The sequence below is a fragment of the Echeneis naucrates genome, chromosome 4 (assembly GCF_900963305.1).
Source record: "Echeneis naucrates chromosome 4, fEcheNa1.1, whole genome shotgun sequence".
Taxonomy (NCBI): Eukaryota; Metazoa; Chordata; class Actinopteri; order Carangiformes; family Echeneidae; genus Echeneis; species Echeneis naucrates.
In genome coordinates this window covers 3,371,221-3,390,563 of record NC_042514.1, presented here as the reverse complement: position 1 = coordinate 3,390,563, position 19,343 = coordinate 3,371,221, and the positions used below count along the sequence as shown (strand labels likewise).

The 19,343-nt window shown below is 41.7% G+C and overlaps 2 protein-coding genes across 2 annotated transcripts; both read left to right on the top strand.

Annotated features, from left to right (window-relative positions):
* Window positions 1–399: 399 nt before the first annotated feature.
* Window positions 400–5,738, top strand: clcc1 (chloride channel CLIC-like 1). The gene is made up of 10 exons (XM_029500262.1): window positions 400–783; window positions 876–983; window positions 1,571–1,681; window positions 1,849–2,070; window positions 2,227–2,367; window positions 2,457–2,556; window positions 2,928–3,025; window positions 3,159–3,305; window positions 3,617–4,201; window positions 4,661–5,738. The coding sequence occupies exons 1-10, from the start codon at window positions 655–657 to the stop codon at window positions 4,799–4,801; spliced, it is 1,782 nt and encodes a 593-aa protein (XP_029356122.1). The 5' UTR covers window positions 400–654; the 3' UTR covers window positions 4,802–5,738.
* A 1,080-nt stretch (window positions 5,739–6,818) lies between these two features.
* Window positions 6,819–19,123, top strand: mcoln2 (mucolipin TRP cation channel 2). Its single transcript, XM_029499945.1, has 14 exons — window positions 6,819–7,030; window positions 7,607–7,760; window positions 8,159–8,332; window positions 9,083–9,239; window positions 9,436–9,514; window positions 9,598–9,694; window positions 9,813–9,912; window positions 10,159–10,271; window positions 10,574–10,723; window positions 11,535–11,636; window positions 11,886–12,008; window positions 13,942–14,148; window positions 14,562–14,686; window positions 17,660–19,123. The coding sequence occupies exons 1-14, from the start codon at window positions 6,987–6,989 to the stop codon at window positions 17,694–17,696; spliced, it is 1,662 nt and encodes a 553-aa protein (XP_029355805.1). The 5' UTR covers window positions 6,819–6,986; the 3' UTR covers window positions 17,697–19,123.
* The last annotated feature ends 220 nt before the right edge of the window (window positions 19,124–19,343 follow it).

The following is a 19,343-nucleotide window of genomic DNA, read 5'->3' as shown; positions in this document are numbered from 1 at the left end:
CTTTTTTCTGTTTTCTAAATACCTTCATTCACACAGAGAGCAAGAGATTGACAGGAAAGTCTGAGAAAATTGGGCAAGTTATTTTTATCCTTTATTGTAAATATGAGGATGCATTTATGCTTTTACTATAGCAGCATTTCCTTAATATAGTAATATTTTAACAGCAACAGAGCTCACTTATTTCATTACTACATTTTTCTTTCATTCACAACTTTTACTATATTCACAGGTACATTCTTTTTTAATGATCAATTTTACTTCGTATTGTAACCACTGATTTCACACCATTACTTAATAATAAAATATTACTGTAACAAACTTGAATTCGTTCTCAGGAAAACAAAAGTAGATGAACTACACTTCCCGTGCGCCTTTGCGAGCCCACTTCCGCCCCGCTCCTCCGGTAAAGCGGCTGATGTTGCTGTGACTTCCAGTTCCAGCGGTGAGTTGTTTCTCAGAGTTTAGGTAGAAATTTTTATCAACACTACTTTTATTTACTTGGTTCAGTTTGACTCGGTTGGTCTGACGTTGCGGTCAAACTGCTCGGCGTTTTTAAATGTACGATTGACGGAGCTGTTTTTAAGGCTGCTCCTTTAGCAGCTAGCTAGCTAGCTAACTGGTAGCGGTTAGCTTGGGGCCAACACGCCGCCCAGGATGTTGCTGCCCTTCCTGGTGTTTTGTCTGCACCTGGCTGCTTTGGGGCAGCAGGTGGAGGACTGGGTCGACCCCTATGATATGCTCAACTACGACTCCACCAGCAAAACGATGAAGAAGTCCGTACAGGTCTGCACCGACTCTGCTGACACTATTGATGTTAGCCTGACTCCTGCTGGACTGACAGTGTGTTTGTTTGTTTGTTTGTTTACACCACACAGCCGGCAAACTATGACAATGTGGCAACCAAAAGAAAGGAGTACACTGTGGACTCCAATCAGGCCCAGCTGGAGTCCTGTAACATTCAGGTGGTGGATCTGCAGAGACAGGTTGGTGGTCCGGTTTCATTGTCACCTGCACAATCCCACACATCCAGCAAGAGAAAGTCTGGTTTCAATAACAACACAACACACAGAGAGACATATTTAGAGGAAATGATGTTCACAGGTGTCCTGGCCTGCCCAGACTATTATGATAATAAAAGCTCTTGTGCCTCCGCTATATGTTGACTAAAGGTTGTGACAGGAAGATAAAATATTCAAGAACTTGAGCTTTGTCTCAACTTTCTGTTTCAGTGTTTTGAGAAAATTTGTAATAATTTCAGAGGATTTCATATCTGATAGAAAGCTGTTCTAGCCTTATACACATGTGAAAAGATTAAAAAGCAAAAGAATTTTAAGAACTGATACCAAGCCAAGTGTTGAGGTCATTTCCAGTATGGTTAAACTCGTGACAGGATCTGCATCCTCCGCTGGGTAAACCAGTGACAGTGAATAAATACATTGGATAATGGCAGGTGTCATCTGGTTTCCTTCATCTAGACGTTCAGTCTCTACATAGTAAATAAGTAAAACTGCCATCATGCAATTAGTCAAAAAAAGTTTGTTTGTTTGTTTTTTTATATATTTTTATTCAGATTGATGAACAGAAGAAGAAGATCACCCAAATCTCACAGCAGCCGACATGCAACCCAGTGTTCAAGAGATTCCTTAACAGGCTCCTGATGGAAATAAAAAGACTTGGTTTGGTTTGTGGTTCTTCTATCTTGTATCATATTTTGAATTTTGATTTTGAATAACTCTGATTATCTTTAATGGCCTGTGTATTTAAATGTTATATCCTTTTTGTTGCTAGAGCCTTTTTAGCACAAAATACTAGAAAACATTTTAACACACGCGTCCTTTTCCTCCCCAGCCCAGTGACTCTACGGATGTCATCTATGATGCCAAAATCAAATTATCCAGACAGTCCACAGCAGAGATTCAGACTTTTCTGGATGGTGAAGACAGCTGGAGAACCGGGGCTCTGGACAATGCCATTAGTCAGATACTGGTCGATCTTAAAGCACATGATTATGAGGCATGGAAGTGGCGTTTTGAAGACACCTTTGGCGTGGATGTTGACACTGTGTGGAAAGTGAGCTCATACATTTATGACTTTTCAACGTGTATGTCCTTCTCGACTGAAGCTTAAAATACAAATGATTTTAAATGGTATTAAAAATGAAAGCATATCTCTGTGATTGCAGTAATTATGCAGGAAGAATTTTCCTCTGCTCTGCTCATTTCCTAGACGGCGATGTTCGTTATGGTCATAATGGCTATCATCTGCACTCAGCTGTGGTCGTGTGTCTCTTGGTTAATCCAGTTCAAGCGACTCTTTTCTGTCTGTTTCATCGTCAGTATTGCGTGGAACTGGTTTTATCTGTATAAGGTAAAGCGCTCTTTCATTCTCTTACATTTTTAGTCTACTGTGATCTGATAGAATTTATGACATTTTTAAAATCATTTCTTTTTGTCCAGATTCAATTTGCTGAGCACCAAAGGAGCCTTGCAGGGGCAAACAGTGTGTATGAAAAATGCTCTGGAATGCATAAAATGGACTGGCGTGACAGTCTGAGAGGTAAGATGTTCTGTTGCACACAAACATTGTGCGGCCTGGAGGGACACACAACACCCCACCAGGCACCTATAAAATGTAATCCAATGTAGTCCAAAGACTTTATTTTGCATTAACATAAATAACCAGGACACCAATTCAACTATGTCTCATGTTTAGCGTAGAAGAAACACGACACACTATTATCAGATTTTAGTATAAAGATCAGAATGTGACATACATATATTTCTGGCCTTAAACTCAAGAATCCACACGTTAATTATGCCACATGTCCAAAAGGATAAAATGAAGAAGTGATGAATGAATGAAAAAAAAGAAAAAGAAAAATGCAGCAGTCGCCTGCTGTAACAGGTGGTCCGTCCCTTTCTCTGTAGAGTTTTTCAGAAGCACCTTCACTCTTCAGGATGACCCTTGCAAGAAATACTATGAAGACATCGTGGTCAACCCCATCCTGTTGGTACCTCCCACCAAGGTAGATCTCTGTGCTGCGTGGTGTTCGGACTGTGACTGCCTCACCGCTCAGACTTTGAGTCAAAAAACAAACGGACCAGATTTTCTCTTCTATTCAACAACCAAGTCCTCTAATTCAGTCCGTCTTTGTTTAGGCGATCTCACTTACCATCACAACCTTCATCACAGAGCCACTAAAGCACATCGGTCAGGGAATCAGTGAGTTTCTTCGAGCCCTCCTCAAAGATTTGCCAGTTACCCTGCAGATCCCGGTTCTCCTCATAGTCATGCTCGCCATTATGGTAAGGACTCACTGACAGATAGACTGGATTGTATGTGTGTTTCATCCTTGCACTCTGGTAGCTTTTATAATGGTGCAGTGTTTTGCACAGAATTATTTCCAAAAGCTGCTGTGTGAGGACGTAAGTCACAATCTCTCTTATGTTACATGATGATAAAGCATCGGGGAGCACAAGTGTATTTTCTTATTGAACTATGTGGATGCTAGATTAGAACAAAAACTGTCTCTATTGTTGTTTGTGTTGGTTTCCTACGTAAAGTTCTTTGGAAAAACAAATTTATATAGTATAATTTCTTGCAATATCTTCCTTAGGTGGTGTTGTACACAAGTGTGAATGCAGCCTTCCGGTACGGCATCACTGCACCTCTACGCTACCGTCAAAGGGATCCAAGACCGCCGCAGCTGGAGCCTCAACAGCATCAGCTCCAGATGATCAATGACCGTGACCACCTAGCAGGGGGCGATGCATTCCAGGAAATCCCACGGCACAGAGCTAATGACGGCAGGTTGAACAGGAATCAGGTTCGCCAGAGGTTGCAGAACAGACAGAGAGAAAGGCGAGTAGAAACACTGCTCGCTGCCGAACCAGCCTACGTTGAGGATGACACGGATAGCAGGCAAGAGGAAGGAGAATCTGACATAGAGCGGATTCCCTCTTCTGATTCAGATTCAGAAATCCAGCAGGGGGCACAAGGTGAGCCAGCAGAGGTGCGTGCCAGCAGTGATGCTCCAGACGCAACCAGAGCAAAACCTAAACCCACTCAGCCAGATTCATCTCAGGTGAGGGCCAAACCTCCGAAAGTAAATAAGACCCGAGATCGGGACGGACCCAGCCGCAACAATGCAGCCCTCAAAGCTCAGCCAGCAGGAGGGCAGCCTCCACAAACAGATGCTCCGGTGAGTGGTGGATTAATTAATTTAGAAATATCAGATTTAATTTATATCACTCTGCTTCTTGATAGTGATTAAGACTTTAAAGTATCCTGTTGGTTATTTTTCATGCTTCAGTAGTACTTATGTTCTAACAGGATGGTGAATATTCACTTACTTCATAAGCTGGTAAATAAATATTTAAAAATCACATCATATCTTTTTTTGGGTATTGGTCCAGTGTTTATTTTTTTACGTATTGACTTTGTGTCCAGCCAGATGGATTGTGTTTATTTTGCTTGATGTGTGTGTTGTTTCGTTTTATTTTAATTAACATTATTTTAGATTAATTTAGTTCATTAGTTCAAAAGCATGCAACTAAATGTCAACTAAATGTTTCTAGTTTTATCTCAACACTATATATTTCTAAATATAGTATACTAAAATGCATTTCTGATCCACCCCACCCTGCACTCCCTGCTGCAGGACCCAGAACCTTCAGCTGAAGATCAGACGTCACGTCATTCACTGAGAAGGATTATTAATCTGGTTCCTGGATTTCCCGTTCAGGAGACGAGAGAGCAGCAACTTGAAGAGCGTCATCAATATTTGGTGTCAGATACTTGATGATTTAAAGGCAGCCCGATGTGGAACCAGCACTAACTTTATCTCGTTTCTGCTCAGTGGCCAGAATGTGCTTCAATGTCTGTTTGATGAATCTGCTCTATCTTTTTTTGTAGAGCAGACGATTTTCTATGAGCTTTACTTCCTGTACATAAAAGTTAAGTCGACTGCACAGCAGCTAGACTTAAACCAGGATCTTCACCTGATGTTTTCATCTCTCAACCAGGATTTTAAATTTTAGACAACTAGAATTTTCCAACCTTAGATGTAATCAAAACGGCACTGCAATACTTCTGAAGTTTAGATAGATATTTATTTGGGTTTTGAAGTATAAAAAGGGGTAAATATAATTCTTTGCTGTAATTGATTCTTTAGAGGACACTTCTGCTGAGCAGCAGTGATACCTCTTTATTTTCTGTGAAAGAACACACTTGTACAGAGGATGGAGTCTCGTCAGCGTTGTTTGTACAGCTGGAAGCCTTGTACATGTTAACTACTAATTTCAGATTATTTTCTGCCTTTATTTTTTACTTGCAATCAACGATGCCTGTTAATTATATACTACAGGTGGTGTTGTGGTGACCCAGAGACACTATGAATATGAACATGTATGTCCTGCTTTAGGTTTCATGATGGATTTATGTCTGAACACAAATGTTTAGTGCCACATGATGTACTGTAAATGTGTTTTATGAGAAACTCACACACGACAGATATTTCTTTTCTCCTGTTTCAGCCATGTATGAGTTCTTGCAATTACATTACAGCACAACAAATATCAGTGTTGATCATGAATCACTATTTTGAACCTTTTTTTTTTATCTGTCACTTCTTTTGTTTGCCAAACCTAAGACTCAGTTCAATTACACAAATTGTATTTTTAAAAAAATCTTTATATTCTTTTGTACAGGGAAATAAATTTGAAGGACTAATGGTTTCATGTTGTGCAGCTGTTTTCAGATTAATGAACATCTGCTATCTGATAAAAGCAGATGTCTAATAAAAGCAACATGTTCAACAGCCTCGATTTGAAATAAATCCACATAATGCTCCAACTTCATTCCAAAATTAAGTGTCATAAACAGTTTATTTTCATGTGATCAATTCAGGTGAGGATGTGATGATACTTTTTTGTTGCGCTGCACAATATGAAAAAAAAAAATCCATGTTGAGATTATTTTGGCAGATGGGATATATGATATATGATATGATTTCAATTGAAATTAACGTTAATACTGATTGTTTTGACTGAAAAATATTTAAAAAACGATGATAATCCAATTTTTGTTGTGCCTTTTACAAAACAAACATTTTCCTTCAAATTTGAAGACCGGCGGCATCGCCTTTTATTTTTCTCAAAAAGTATTCAGTCCTTTTTTCTTCTTTTTATGCAAAAATCCGGCTTTCGGTGTTGGTCATCTTGAAAAGAGAAAAATCTAAAAGCTGAGGTTGATTTCTTTCAGACCAACCAGCCTGTAAACTTCAATGAAGGCGCCCCAAACAGATCTGATGTCTTGGTTTTTGTTTTTCTGTTTTGTTTGTTTGGTTTGTTTTTGGCTTGCTAAATATGAACGGCAGCTGAGTATTTTTCCATCAAACTTTCCTTTACCTCAGGGTTGTTGCCGAAGGGGTCGTCGGTAGGTCATATCACTGTTGTGGGGGGGCCTGCAGTCATCTCATCCTTTGGATTTATTATCTGTGTTTGGAGTTTCAGAGCTTTCATGTGGGGGAGGAAACATTCCTCCATTTAAAACAAGCGCTTCTTGTGATATGATTCAGGCTGATTCCAGTATTTTCTATGATCATGTTATTGAAACCTGATACGGTTGGGGGGGGGGGGGGGACAAAAGGTTCCCTCTGATGTTGCAACATCATCATTCAGACTTTAATGCTGCACAAGAACATTTTTTTAGACGACAAAGAAATATAAATAATAGATAAAGTATATTTAAATAACGTTTAGGGCCTGAAGGTGATGTGATGCCAGTGGAGGCCGCAGAAGGAACACCTGTGCGCCTGCTGCGATCTGCCACCTGATTGGTCGAGCGGCGCCTACGTCATCACGCGGAAAGACACCTCCGCCCGGCCTCCGGGTTGAGTCCGGGTCCAGTCCGCGTCTCGGTCAGTCAAGCTGACACCGACCGGCCGGGATCAGCTGCTGCTGCTGGCCCACGTGGATCCGCCGATCATGGAGCTGCTGGGTCGGTATCTGGACCGGAGCAACTCAGTCAGGTGGGTGAGAAAATAACATTACAGTCAGAAGGAGCACGCTTCTGTCCACAACTTTGAACCATGTTGTTTCTGGAAAATGATTAACTAGATCTGAGGCTGCGTTTGGGCTGAGAAACCAATAATTATTTTTATTATTATTATCATGATTATTACTTTTCTCCAAAATCTATAAAAAAAAAAAAAAAAAAGCACCAATAGTTATTTATTGCCTGATTCACGGATTGATTCGGATTAAAATGGCAGCAAAAGGTGACTTTTCGCAGAAGTTGTGGTGTGAAGTGGATTGCTTTGGATGTGTGTTGTGTGCGAGCTAACCTTGGACTTAAACCCAGGCAGCTCCATGAATGCAGGCAGTGTCCTCAGTACATGGAGTCCTTCCTGTGAGAGATGGCCAATCTGGTCCACGGCGCCGAGAAACACAAGCATTGCTCAAGTGAATTACGGTGAAATAACTCTTTCACTTCTGCTTCTCTTAAACTATTCTGGCCTCTTCGCAGATGGATGAGCTCCGGGGACTGACAGATGGCGGGGGGAGAGTTGTTACTGATGTTGATGTTTGTCTGTTCCTGCTTTCAGCTCCGTCATGACTCAAGATGTCATCAAGGAGGAGAACCTGAGAGACGACCTGAAGTACTACTTCATGAGCCCGTGTGAGAAGTACAGGGCCCGGGGGCAGATTCCCTGGAAACTGGCTGTGCAGATCCTGAAGATCATCATGATCACCACACAAGTATGTACTCTGTGTTTAATGTGGATTAGCAGAGCCGTCCAGAAAACACTTCCTGGAGCTGCGTGTTTCACCAGACAAACACGTTGCTGTTCCCCTCTCCCCCCGAAAAAAAAAACATTACTCAAGACATCAATTAATTCATGTGAAGGGAATTTACTACAGAAGTCACAACTTGTAAAGAATATTCTTGTAGTTGGGCTTTAAAATGTTGAGTCGGTGACCTAAAGTCTGAGACAGTGTGAATGCTTACGGACGATTAAATGCATGATTGTTTCAGCTGAACACAGAGATGATGTAAAACCACCAAGCTGGCCTGATTCCACAAGCAGCAGGAAAAATACCAGACGCTAATATGACTGGACATAAAATATAAACATTCCTCCTCTTTTCCTTCGTAGCTCATCCTGTTCGGCCTCAACAACCAGCTCGTGGTGTCCTACAAGGAGGAGAACACCATGGCCCTCAAAAACCTTTTCCTGAAGGGCTACGGCGGCGTGGACGAGGACGACTACTGCGTCGCCGTCTACACGCAGCATGATGTTTATGAAAGTCTGTTTTACGTCCTGGATCAGGCAAGTTCCGCTTTCTCAGCTCACATTGTCGCACCGGGTGTTCTTCTGTTTTTCTGAGCTCGTTGGACATCTGAAAACGGGTCTCTGGTTTTTGTGAGATGGTTAGAGATGCTGTGCATTGGTGATGTGTTTGAGGACCTTGATAGAAAGAACACATATTTTTATACACATTTCATCAGGTCGCCCTGCAGCCTTATCCTGCAGCTGTCGTTTGAACTTAATCGTTCTTTAGTTTTCATGTGACTGTACTTCATGCTTGAGTTAAGATTGATCTTTTTTTAGGTTAGAGTTGTTTCATACTGCTGAAATGAAAATACCTTATTAAAGCATGAAATGAAGCAGATTTAGATTTTTTTTTTATTATATTTGTATATTTCTTAGATTTGAAACAAGGTTTGTACTTTGATTTATTATTTAATGAAGGAATTCATTTTAATTTCATGCAGTCATGAGCACCAGCTTCCTGGTTATGGTGACGTTTCTGCGGTGTTTTGGTATAATGCAGGTAAACTTCGAGAAATCTGGATAAGTCCTGATCTGTGAGGAATAAACCTGCACGGTGGTGATTGGAAATCCAAGTTTCTCACACTCCAGCTCAGCCTTATCCTCAGAACGAGCCCAGCTGGAGTTAACTGGGAGAAAACTGAGATGTTTCTGTTGGAAAGGCACCGATTTGAGCTTTGGGAAACAGAGGTGTTGTTTTGCTCTCCAGTCTCTGTACGACGTCATCGTGTCTCTGATGTTTTACAGTACAGCCAGCTGGACCGGCTCTCGACGGGACCCATCAGCTACGCAGAGGATGAAGACGGCCGGCTGCTGCCGCTCGTCGTCTGTAAGGAGTACTATAAGAGAGGCACCGTGAAGCCCTCCGAAGAGGCGTACGACATAGACGCCGAGCTTGAGACAGGTGAGGGAGCAAAGCCAGTTGTGTCTCAGATCTCAAATCCCTTTTTTCCTTTTTCATTGTGTCACTGATGAGCTTTTCAGACTGTATTCATATGACAAGTATAATTAACATTCCTAATTACAGAATTATCTTCAAATTGACGTTATAGACATGGAAGCATTCCATGACAGGACTGTAATTTCTCATTTTTTCTCAGTTTGTATGTCACACGATCCAAAGACTGCAAACCTGTGGAGGACCCAGAATTCATCCTTTTTTGAGCTGGACTTTTACAGGTAGAGAGCGTGGCTGCTGCTAAACATACAACGTGTTTTTCTCCTCCTGCTGTCAAATTGAAAGCATCCTTTTGTCTTTTCAGGCTGGTCAACCTCAAAATGACCTTCCAGCTGAAGGGAATCAACCTCCAGACGGTGCGTTCACGGGAGTTACCCGACTGCTACTCCTTCTACGTCACGGTGAGCTTCAGCGATTATAAACCGACATGAGCGTGTGGAACACTTTGATTCTTCCCATTTTGAGGTGAAAATGTCAACACTGTTTTACCAATCCACCTTCTTTTGGCCTCGTTCTTAGATAACATTTGACAACCAGTGTCACAGCGGAAAGGTGAAATTATTCCTGGACACAGACGCTCAGAGCTACGCCTGCAGAGACTGGAAGATATCTGGGACAGGTGAGTGAAGATTAAGACTGAAGCGTTTAAAAAAAAAAAAAGGCTTTGAGATCCCGAGCTGTTTGCGTGCATGTGTGTAATATTTTCAAGTAATAAAGTGTCATGGTTGAGAGGAATAGTTCTCATTCCTGCATGAGTGATACTGCCCACTGTCAGTGAGGCGTTTTCATCCAAACTCACAGTTATCTGTACTGAATGTGAGGCGGTTATAATAAGATAAACACACACTCACTTTATCTGTTCCAGCTCAGAAGAACACGCACTATCTTCTGCTGTTCGACGGCTTCGTCATTCTGGTCTGCCTCACGTCGGCCGTGCTGTGCACCCGCTCCATCGTCCTGGCTGTGAAGTTACTGCAGGTCAGCGCTCCAGCTTCCTCTCTCACATCCCAAAATACGCCGTGCTTCTTCCAACTTCAGCTCTCCGGCTTCTGTGTCTTATTTACTTTCTGTCACAGTCACAAATCGAGCACAATTCATTCATAGTCCCATCGTTATCATTACTAAAATAAAGGCCTTTTGTTACAGGTGAAATAATGTAATCTATCTCAGTTTCACCATTTTGTCGTCAGCTGACACAGCCGTTGTGTTGTAGGTATTTTTTTGTGTGTGTGTGTGTTGTTCTGTTGTCAGACGTGTATTTTCCGTTTTCGTCTCTTCAGAGATTCTCCCGATTCTTCCACGAGAACTACAACCGTAAGGTGTGTGAGGACGATCAGAGGGAGTTTCTGAACGGTTGGTACCTGCTGGTCATCCTCAGCGACCTGTTGGCCATAGTCGGATCCATCCTGAAGATGGAAATACAGGCAAAGGTGACGATGAACTGTCTGCTTCCCGTCCACAGAGATAAGGTTTACTGCCACCTTCTGTCCAAAGGTTACCGGACAGAGTGACAGCACGGCCTACATCAGATAAATGTAATAGAAAGGAGAGATAATGGTGCTTTATTTAGGAAGCTCGGTTATTGATACCCCCGGTGTCTTTGGAGAGACACTGAAGTGTCCTGATTATTTGAACCTGTCTGTCCTCTCTGTGCTTACCCCCAAACTTGACAGACATAAAACAAACACTGCTCCGCCTGACTGAGGCCTTTCGGATGTCACGTGACTGATTTATGAAAACATTTTTAAAAAATTTGAGAAGTTGAAGCAAAAAATAAAACAGTATTTTAGAAATAAAGTATCTGGTGGGAAGGATGAGACCAGGAGCAGCCAGTTAGTTCCCCCGGAAAGTTGTTTCTGTTAAAATAAAATGATGTAACAAGGTAATTTTCTTGATTTGTTTACGCCAGCAGAGGCAACTTTCAGTTCATTATCGGACAGTCACTGAGGTGATTGGTTTTAACTCAAGGGACGGCATTTAGAAAAGGCTGTTAATGATTGACGGGATGTCCTGCTTTGCACATCCACGCTGTACTTTAAGCCCCAGTAAAACTATTTGCAGACAGTTTATTACAAATATCAAGCCACCTCCAATAAAATCAGAGGTAATAAAACGTAATCTTTGCACCTGTGACTGTTCATTTCTTAATCTTTAAATTAAGGTCTTCTCTATTTATTTAGTTAGATGAAACTGATAGCAGACGGCCATCTTAGCTATTTTTCGCTCCCTCTTGTTCTGTAGAGTCTGACCAGTTATGACGTGTGCAGTATCTTCCTGGGAACATCCACGTTGTTGGTCTGGGTCGGTGTGATCCGGTACCTGGGATACTTCCAGAAATACAACGTGAGTCTGAGTCCGAACCTGTTTTCTCAACCCTTCTTCCTGCACTCACACATAAGTCAGTTAAGACATATAAGATATTTAAATTATATTTATATTCAAAAAGCACAAAATCTATTTGCAGTAAAAAAAAAACAAACAAAAAAAACTCACCTCTCTCCACAACTCACAATTTTTGCTTAATGATTTTTATTGTTTTTTGACAGATTTAACAGTTCTCTTGATTGCACACTCCCCGTGTTTGTGCTGTAGGTCCTGATTTTAACCATGAGAGCAGCCTTCCCCAAAGTCCTGCGTTTCTGCTGCTGCGCCGGCATGATCTACCTGGGCTACACCTTCTGCGGGTGGATTGTACTGGGTCCATACCATGAGAAGGTAACGGGCTGACTGTGTCCCCACGCTGAGGTACTAATGTTGAGGTTGGTGGAAATTAGGGGAACTATCTGGTGTCAGTTTAATGACTTCACCCTGTTTTTTCCTGTAAAACTGCTGAAGCCATAAAAATAAGGCTGCAGTAGGAAACATATTTCTGTAAATTGGCTGAAACAGCAGCAGTAAAAAAAAAGAAAATATGATTATCATGAGTCACTCAATCATTCAGTGATTCAGGCATTCAGACACGAAATCAAAAACTGCACAGCACAGCATGGAATCAAAAGAGGTGATTCATTTCTCTAAACTCATCAAAAAGCCTTTTACAGTTCTGCGTCTGCTGTTTCAGCATCATAACCAACAAACCGAAATTCAACTCAACTTGAAATCATGCTTTGTCCCATAGTGGAGAATTTTAGGGTACAAAAATGAAATGTGGAAAGGAAGTGCAGATATTGAATAAATAAGGGGATGAGGTTATTTTCCTTGAGCAGCTTCAGGTTGTGGCCCTGTTGGTGGTTTTCAGACTGTAAAGACACACTTTGGTCTGTAGATGTCAGTATACGTTCTCACTTCAGTGAAAGCTGAAGCTGCGAGATGGAGATGATCATCCCGAAGGAAATTTAAGGAATCTTGCTCTCAGCAAGTTTGTTTGTTTGATTTCTTTTGTTATTTATTTATTTATTTTTGGCCTTTTAGTGCAGGGGTACGAATCCAGGCTGCTGTGAGCGATCTGGTCAAAGTAAAATATTCAAAATAGATAAAATGAGAAAAGCGGGTCCTGCTGTTGATCTGGGGAGGCAGAGATAACACAGAGCATCTCTAAGGGTGCCGCAGGTGGTTCGTACACTCAGTATGTTTTATTTGCAGCGAGAGGACATTTGGACAGACGTGGGCCGCAGCCCCAGGTCACCACCGATGGTCTCAACTGCTCGGATAACAAGTGCTATTAGATAAAATATGTGTGTGTTTAGCTGTCCTTGCGCGTTAAGATAAATTATTTACGGAAGCCAGGGCAGCAGTAGGCGTCTAAACAAGAGCAGAGCGTGTACTGCAGAAGAGACAGATGTGAGATAGACTGAGACGGGGCCGTCTGTGTTGACAATCTGAACCTGAAGACGAGAAGCCACCAGAGCTTTGTCGGGTCTCCCTGTCAGCAGCAGCAGTGCAGTGTTTCTGTTCCTGCAGCACAGGCAGGTCTCGGCTCTCAGCGTCGACGCAGTCACGATATTTACATTGTGGTCACGGGTGGGGGGGAGGAGGGGGGGGGTGTCCCCTGTTAAGTGCTGTCAGCCCTTCCAGGATCATCTGTGTATTTACTGAGGGAATAAACAGAGGATGTTGTAGGACTTGCCTTCCCACACGTCTTCAAGTGCTGTGCCCTGGATCCATACGGTCACAGTGGGGATGTTGCTCTTAGATGGTATCAGACTCAGGAATTTGACTTCTTTCATCTTATTTGCAGCTGGATATCGAGCGCTCCCTTTCAGTCAGCTGTCTCTTTGTTTGCCTCTCTGTCTTTATCGGTCCACCTCCATCACCGGCCCTGTGTCACCGCCGGCCCCCTCTCAGTTACCACACGTTGTTTTACATGTGTCCCAGTGTTGTTGTTGGTGATCTGAAATGAGTCACTTCCTGTGTGAAGATGCTGGACGTTTCGCTTCACCTCCTGTCTTTGTGCTTGTGTGTGTTCTTCCTGTTTGATTTTTTTTTTTTTTTAAACAATTTTGATGGTTTATTTAATGAAAAATTCATTTTAGATAAAAAAAAAAAAAAAAAAGCTCAAGACGTTTTAAGGTTTTATACATTTTAAACTCACCTGCTTTCCTCTGATTTTTCTGTTCTTTTTAAATCAGTGTCCTTTTCTAATGAAATGATGATAATAATGATTATTATTGTTACTTCCAGTCTAATGGCCCTGCTCTATCTGTCCTAGTTTGAGGGCCTGAGTCGGGTGGCGGAGTGTCTGTTCTCTCTGGTGAACGGCGACGACATGTTCACCACCTTCGCACAGCTGAAGGACAAAAACACGCTGGTGTGGCTCTTCAGCCGGACGTACCTGTACTCCTTCATCTCCCTGTTCATCTACATGGTGCTGTCGCTCTTCATCGCCCTCATCACAGACGCCTACGAGACCATCAAGGTACCGGTCTGTTAGTCAGTTAGTGTAGTCTGAGTGAGGCGAGAACGCCGGCGCTTCTTCTGTACCTGTTCTGTACCTTCGTGGAAAATGATGACACTTCCTTCATTTACACAAACGGATGTGTGTACTTGATATTTTATTATATTTATTATACATACAAAGCTTCTGTCTGTAATATATTTCACAGATCCGTTTTACATTAATAAATATGAAAAAAAAAATGAAAGTAGCACATGGACATTTCAAAATTCCTCCCAGTTACAAGTTGTTGTGGTTGTGCACTTGATCCAGTTCCTCAGACATCTAGACTTTTTTTTTTTTTGGTCTGCTATTAAACAAAGCAGCTGTTATATACTTTCCTGTTACATTGTGTTTTGATTGCTGCATTTGTTCCTATACGTTCTTCCCGACAGAACTACCAGCGGGACGGATTCCCGTTGACGGACCTGCAGAAGTTCCTCAGAGAGCAGAAGGACTTTCCTGTTGTGGAGGAGACAGACGTCCACGTCCAACAGTCTCTGTTCTGCTGCTGCCAACGGTACGATGAGATCAAGTTTAACCTTTATGTGCACACACAGCAGTCACCTGAGAGACTTCAGCTGACGGGGTTTGTTAGATTCTGTCATTATGAGGACATCTTGGCTGCTTTATGATAGTTGATGAGTTCTTTTTTTTTTGTTTTGTTTTGTTTTTTCGGCACTAAAAACTTAAACTATTGATGTCAAAGAAACAGCATGTGCAGCAATTCCTTCTCATCTTGTTTGAGTTGGCACACGTTTTCTGCTCAAAACCCAAAAAAACTGCTGCTGCTGTCATGAGAAGAAAATCATTTACTTCATGACTGAACTTTGCAGAAGTACAGACTGCAGTGAGTTTTTTATTATTGATTTGTCTTGTATCATTACCTCAGTATGCTCCGTACATACAGGAAGGAGCGGCAGAGCTCCTTACACTGTGCCTATATTTCTCTATACGTCCCCCTTCTGCTCATTCCTTTTCCCTGAGCCAATCTCTATCATCAGCAGCCAGCAGAGTTTCCTCCACGCTGTGGTTTGGCTGGCTCTGAGCTCGGTCTGAGCGCAATGAAATTAGTGGTGGGAGCAATGCAGACACACCCAGTGATGGGCTGATTACAGAGAAACAGAGGGTGTACACTCAGGGCACTGTTCACCCCCCAACCCTGAGCTCCGGCGGTTAGCTGGGCCGAGTTATTTGATTTGAGGGTGATGGGTGAAAGTTTAACTGCCGTTGTCTTTAATGTGGTGCACAGTGAAGTTTACTGTGTGTGTATGTGTGTATGGTTTTCATTCACACAGCGCTGTATTTATTTATTTATTTATTTATTTATTTTCATTGCTTTATCACCATCTTTTGTAATCAGATGGAATTTCTGACAATAATTTCCCCCATATGACTCAGTAATGGGTCGGATTTTATCACATTTTATTTCACCATGTCCATGTTGAAGCTGCAGGAGGGATGTTTTGCGCCCCTTGGAGCTTGCTGAAAAGCCGTTGCTTCCTCTTCAGCTGTTTGACCCAACCAGATCTTTCCTGTACTGCGGTTTCTTTTTGTAACTTTGTGCTCTGCTTTATTAAACGCTTGTTAACTTAAAAGCTTTTTCATTCTAAAAACCTTTTAAAGGTTTATAATATATTAAGCAACTTCCTTTTGAATAATATTATAATATAGGAAAAAAGGCTTTGCTTTAAACAGCCAGGAGCTGTGACCATCCCTCGGCTTCCCCTCAGTTATTTTATGACTGAGCGCAAAAAGACGTTGTTTATCCCCCAAAAAAGGATAAACGGTGAAGTACAGTGTTTGCTGTCAAACTAATATATGCTGCAAGCCTGAGTCTGAAATGTTTGTACGCGCTGTAAATATAATTTTGAGTCACACAATCGGTGGAAAAGCGTCTGAGTTCATCGGTGGTGGAAAGGCTTACCCTGCTGTATACATTATGTAAGATGAAATATTGCAGCTTGGACAATCAGTCTTTTCCTTCACTATTGTTTCACCAGACGTTAACACTGACGCTTTGCAGTTCTTTCCTGCAGGTTTTCAAAGCCATCTGGTGTCTCTGCTCTGGGTGTCTTTGGTGTCTAAGGAAGTGTAGTTTCAGTTACAGAGCCATTACGTAATAATGTGTAATCGTGCAAGACGGGAAAGTGATTATGTATTGTTTCTGTGGAAATGAACATGAAAATGAATGCCAGTGGCCTTTTGGATTTGGCTGCCAGTTTTGTCATTAGGAGAGCCCTTTTCATGTTGCACATGGTGTAATTGCAGCCATTTGCAGCCTCTGAACTGACTTAATTTCATAAGGTTGCGTATCGTTGTCTTCCTGGGGTCAGAAAAATTAGATCAGCGTCTTCGTGGATGAAATTTCATCTGCTTATAATCAACCTCTTCCTACTGTTTGGAGGCAAGTCAGTCTCATTTGAATTCAATAAGTTTTTTTTCTGCTAAGATATTAAGTTTGGCTGTTGAATGGATGTTTCCCTGTGCTGAACAGGAACAGTGCATTTACACAGTTTTGCTTTCGAAGACTAAGACAACAATAATTGGACGCAACTTCATCGAAGTTCGTTCACATCCTCATATGGCGGCCGCATATTGTGGAAGAGAAAGTCTGAGGGCTGGTCTGTGGAAGAAACAAATGCAGACTTCTTTACGATCTCCCTGAAACAGAGGGGAAAAAATGGTTTTCGTGATTGGGGAGTTTATCCTGAGAATGTGTACACCTTACAAATGACGACCCTTCTCTTGTACCCCTACATTGAAGTTGATGATTCACAAATGGTTTCGAAACTCGCTGGAGTTTCATAGCGGTCAAGCCGGTCAGTAGTTGGACTTTTGTGTGTGTGGTGTAATCAAACAGTTGATTTTCATTATTTAAGACTACAGTACACTACAGGCTTAAAAGATAATAATAAAACGACAGAAAAAACTGAAACAAAAACAGTTGATATGGTTAGAAATATAAATATAAAACAGGGAGACAACAAACAACAAACTCAAACAGAAATCATGAATAGTGGATACAGATTTAAGTTGCTTTTAGCCAGATCTTAACCTTTTTTTTTTTTTTTAAGGATTTTTAAAGGTCTTTTTTGTTTTGTTTTGGCTTTTTTTTTAGGGGGGGTCAAACAGTCATACAGGGGGAATCCCCGCCGAGGGGCATAGGCAGACTTGTGCTGGTTCATTTTTGAATTGTTTGAACTGACTCTGATGATTTTTTTGTAGATTAGCTCACCAGCAAGACAGAAACTTAGCCTGACCTCGCCGGTCTGAACAAGCAGCTGTGAGTTCTGATGAATCCTGAGTTCCTGTAACATTTGTGATATCTGTAAAAAAAACAAAACAAAAACAAACCAAATTACTCTGACTGTCGGTGGCGATATTCACAGCTTTGAAGAAAATAAAATGACGCCATCTGCTTTTCTTTAAGTACCTGGTGTTGAGACATTGTGCGTTTTCTTTATTTGCTTTTTTGATCTTGTCTTTGCAGAGTACCAGAAAATGACAACATCGCACTGATCAGCTGACGGTTGTCCCACCTCAAGGAAGACGAGGATCAGGATGCTGGGAACAGGACTTCATGTGTCTCATCGTCTGACACATCTGTTAAAAAGTCATGGAGCGTGTGTTTCCAAGAGCAAAAAGTGTGATGTTGAAACCAGAGTTCATGCTTCATGCTGAAGTTGAAAATGAAAGAGCTTCTCAACAGTACGAGGTTGAGGTCTGTATGTCCAAAAGGACTTTCCTGGACGTTACTCAGGTGTGCATATGTGTTGCTTGCCAAAGAACTCAATTTATTGCTGTTTTGCACTTGAATATTGCCTCCAACCCCGACGCCTGTGCGACGCCATGCAGTGCCAAATGAAATTTATTTAAGTGTTGTAGTAAACATTTGCAAGAAAGCCAGTGTTTTCGTTTTGTATCCATTCTACATTGCACTTTTACTTAAATAACAAGGAAAGTAATCGTATTCTTTCCCAGCACAGTTGAAATGAATTCAGTCTACCCGGAAATATATCTGATATATATCAAAGGGTTGGGATTGAGAAAGAAGGGAGTTTTGAAAGACTAGACCAGGACCAGAGTGTGAGTCACGGTGATGACCAAATCTACCAGCCAAGGTGTTACTACAAGCTGGAGCTTGTAGTGTGACGGCTGTACTTCTTGCCAGACGAAAATTAACCAAACGATCTGGCAGATTGTAAAACCCCTGGGCCGCCTCCGTGTCGTCATGAAGCTCCTTGACTGATCTCACTCTGGTTGTTGTTAAATGTTTTACTGCCATGACAAATCACTCAGTGACACAGTCATGCTTCTAATATGTGATAACACACTGCCTTTATTTTAATAATGTTTCATCTCCTACCGAGACTCCAGTTCACGTCAAAACAAAAACTGAGAGCCTGCGGGGTACTTATCGCACGTAATCTCTGGGTTCAGTTTCAGTAAGCAACCATCAATAAAGCCAGATCACGACAAATTTCAAAACGACTTTTCTGGTAAAGAGAAATGAACCTTCCAGTGAAATCAGTAAATGCTGCAGGTTTGAGGGGCTGAGCCGAGCAGCTGCTCCAAACATATGACTCAGATTAAAGGAGCATACACCCTTTTTGTGGATTCGCATTGTTTTTGTGCACCAGGACTGTTCACTGTGAACTTCCACAACAATTTTTGTTTTGTGAGATGACTTGATATAACATGTTTAAAGGCGGATTACCAAAGAAGCAGCGTAGGCATCGCCCAAACCCGGGGCACCGAGCCCCTAAGGGCCCCCAGATTTTGGCCTCAAAGCAGTTCCACAAAAACAAAACTGCTTGGGCTTTTAGCGTTTGTGAGAATGGCGTAGCTGCCAGTTTGGCGTGTTCCTTTGACTTAATGAGATCTTGGAGAAAATTACAGACCTGAAATACAGAAAATGGGAGGTGTGGGGGGCCAAATTTCGGCCTCAGGGCCCTGCGACAGATGGACACTGTCCACAATAAAGCTGTTGAGTCACTTTTGTTTGTGCATTCCTATCTCATATTTGCTTCTTCATTAAATTGAAAATGTCATTTTGATGTTGATCGAAGGAGTGATGAGCCAAAAAAAAAAGGTGCTCCTGGTTTCTGTGAATTAACTCCTTACATTATGAATATGATGTAAAATAATCCTTACAATATTAGTTGAAAAGCTCA

Excerpts from the sequence above, each read along its gene's own strand:
- clcc1 (XM_029500262.1), top strand. The coding sequence starts at position 655 with ATGTTGCTGCCCTTCCTGGTGTTTTGTCTGCACCTGGCTGCTTTGGGG. Across the intron at positions 784-875 it reads CGATGAAGAAGTCCGTACAG|CCGGCAAACTATGACAATGT; the intron begins GTCTGCACCGAC and ends TACACCACACAG. Across the intron at positions 1,682-1,848 it reads AAATAAAAAGACTTGGTTTG|CCCAGTGACTCTACGGATGT; the intron begins GTTTGTGGTTCT and ends TTTCCTCCCCAG.
- mcoln2 (XM_029499945.1), top strand. The coding sequence starts at position 6,987 with ATGGAGCTGCTGGGTCGGTATCTGGACCGGAGCAACTCAGTCAG. Across the intron at positions 10,724-11,534 it reads AGATGGAAATACAGGCAAAG|AGTCTGACCAGTTATGACGT; the intron begins GTGACGATGAAC and ends CTTGTTCTGTAG. Across the intron at positions 14,687-17,659 it reads CTGTTCTGCTGCTGCCAACG|AGTACCAGAAAATGACAACA; the intron begins GTACGATGAGAT and ends TTGTCTTTGCAG.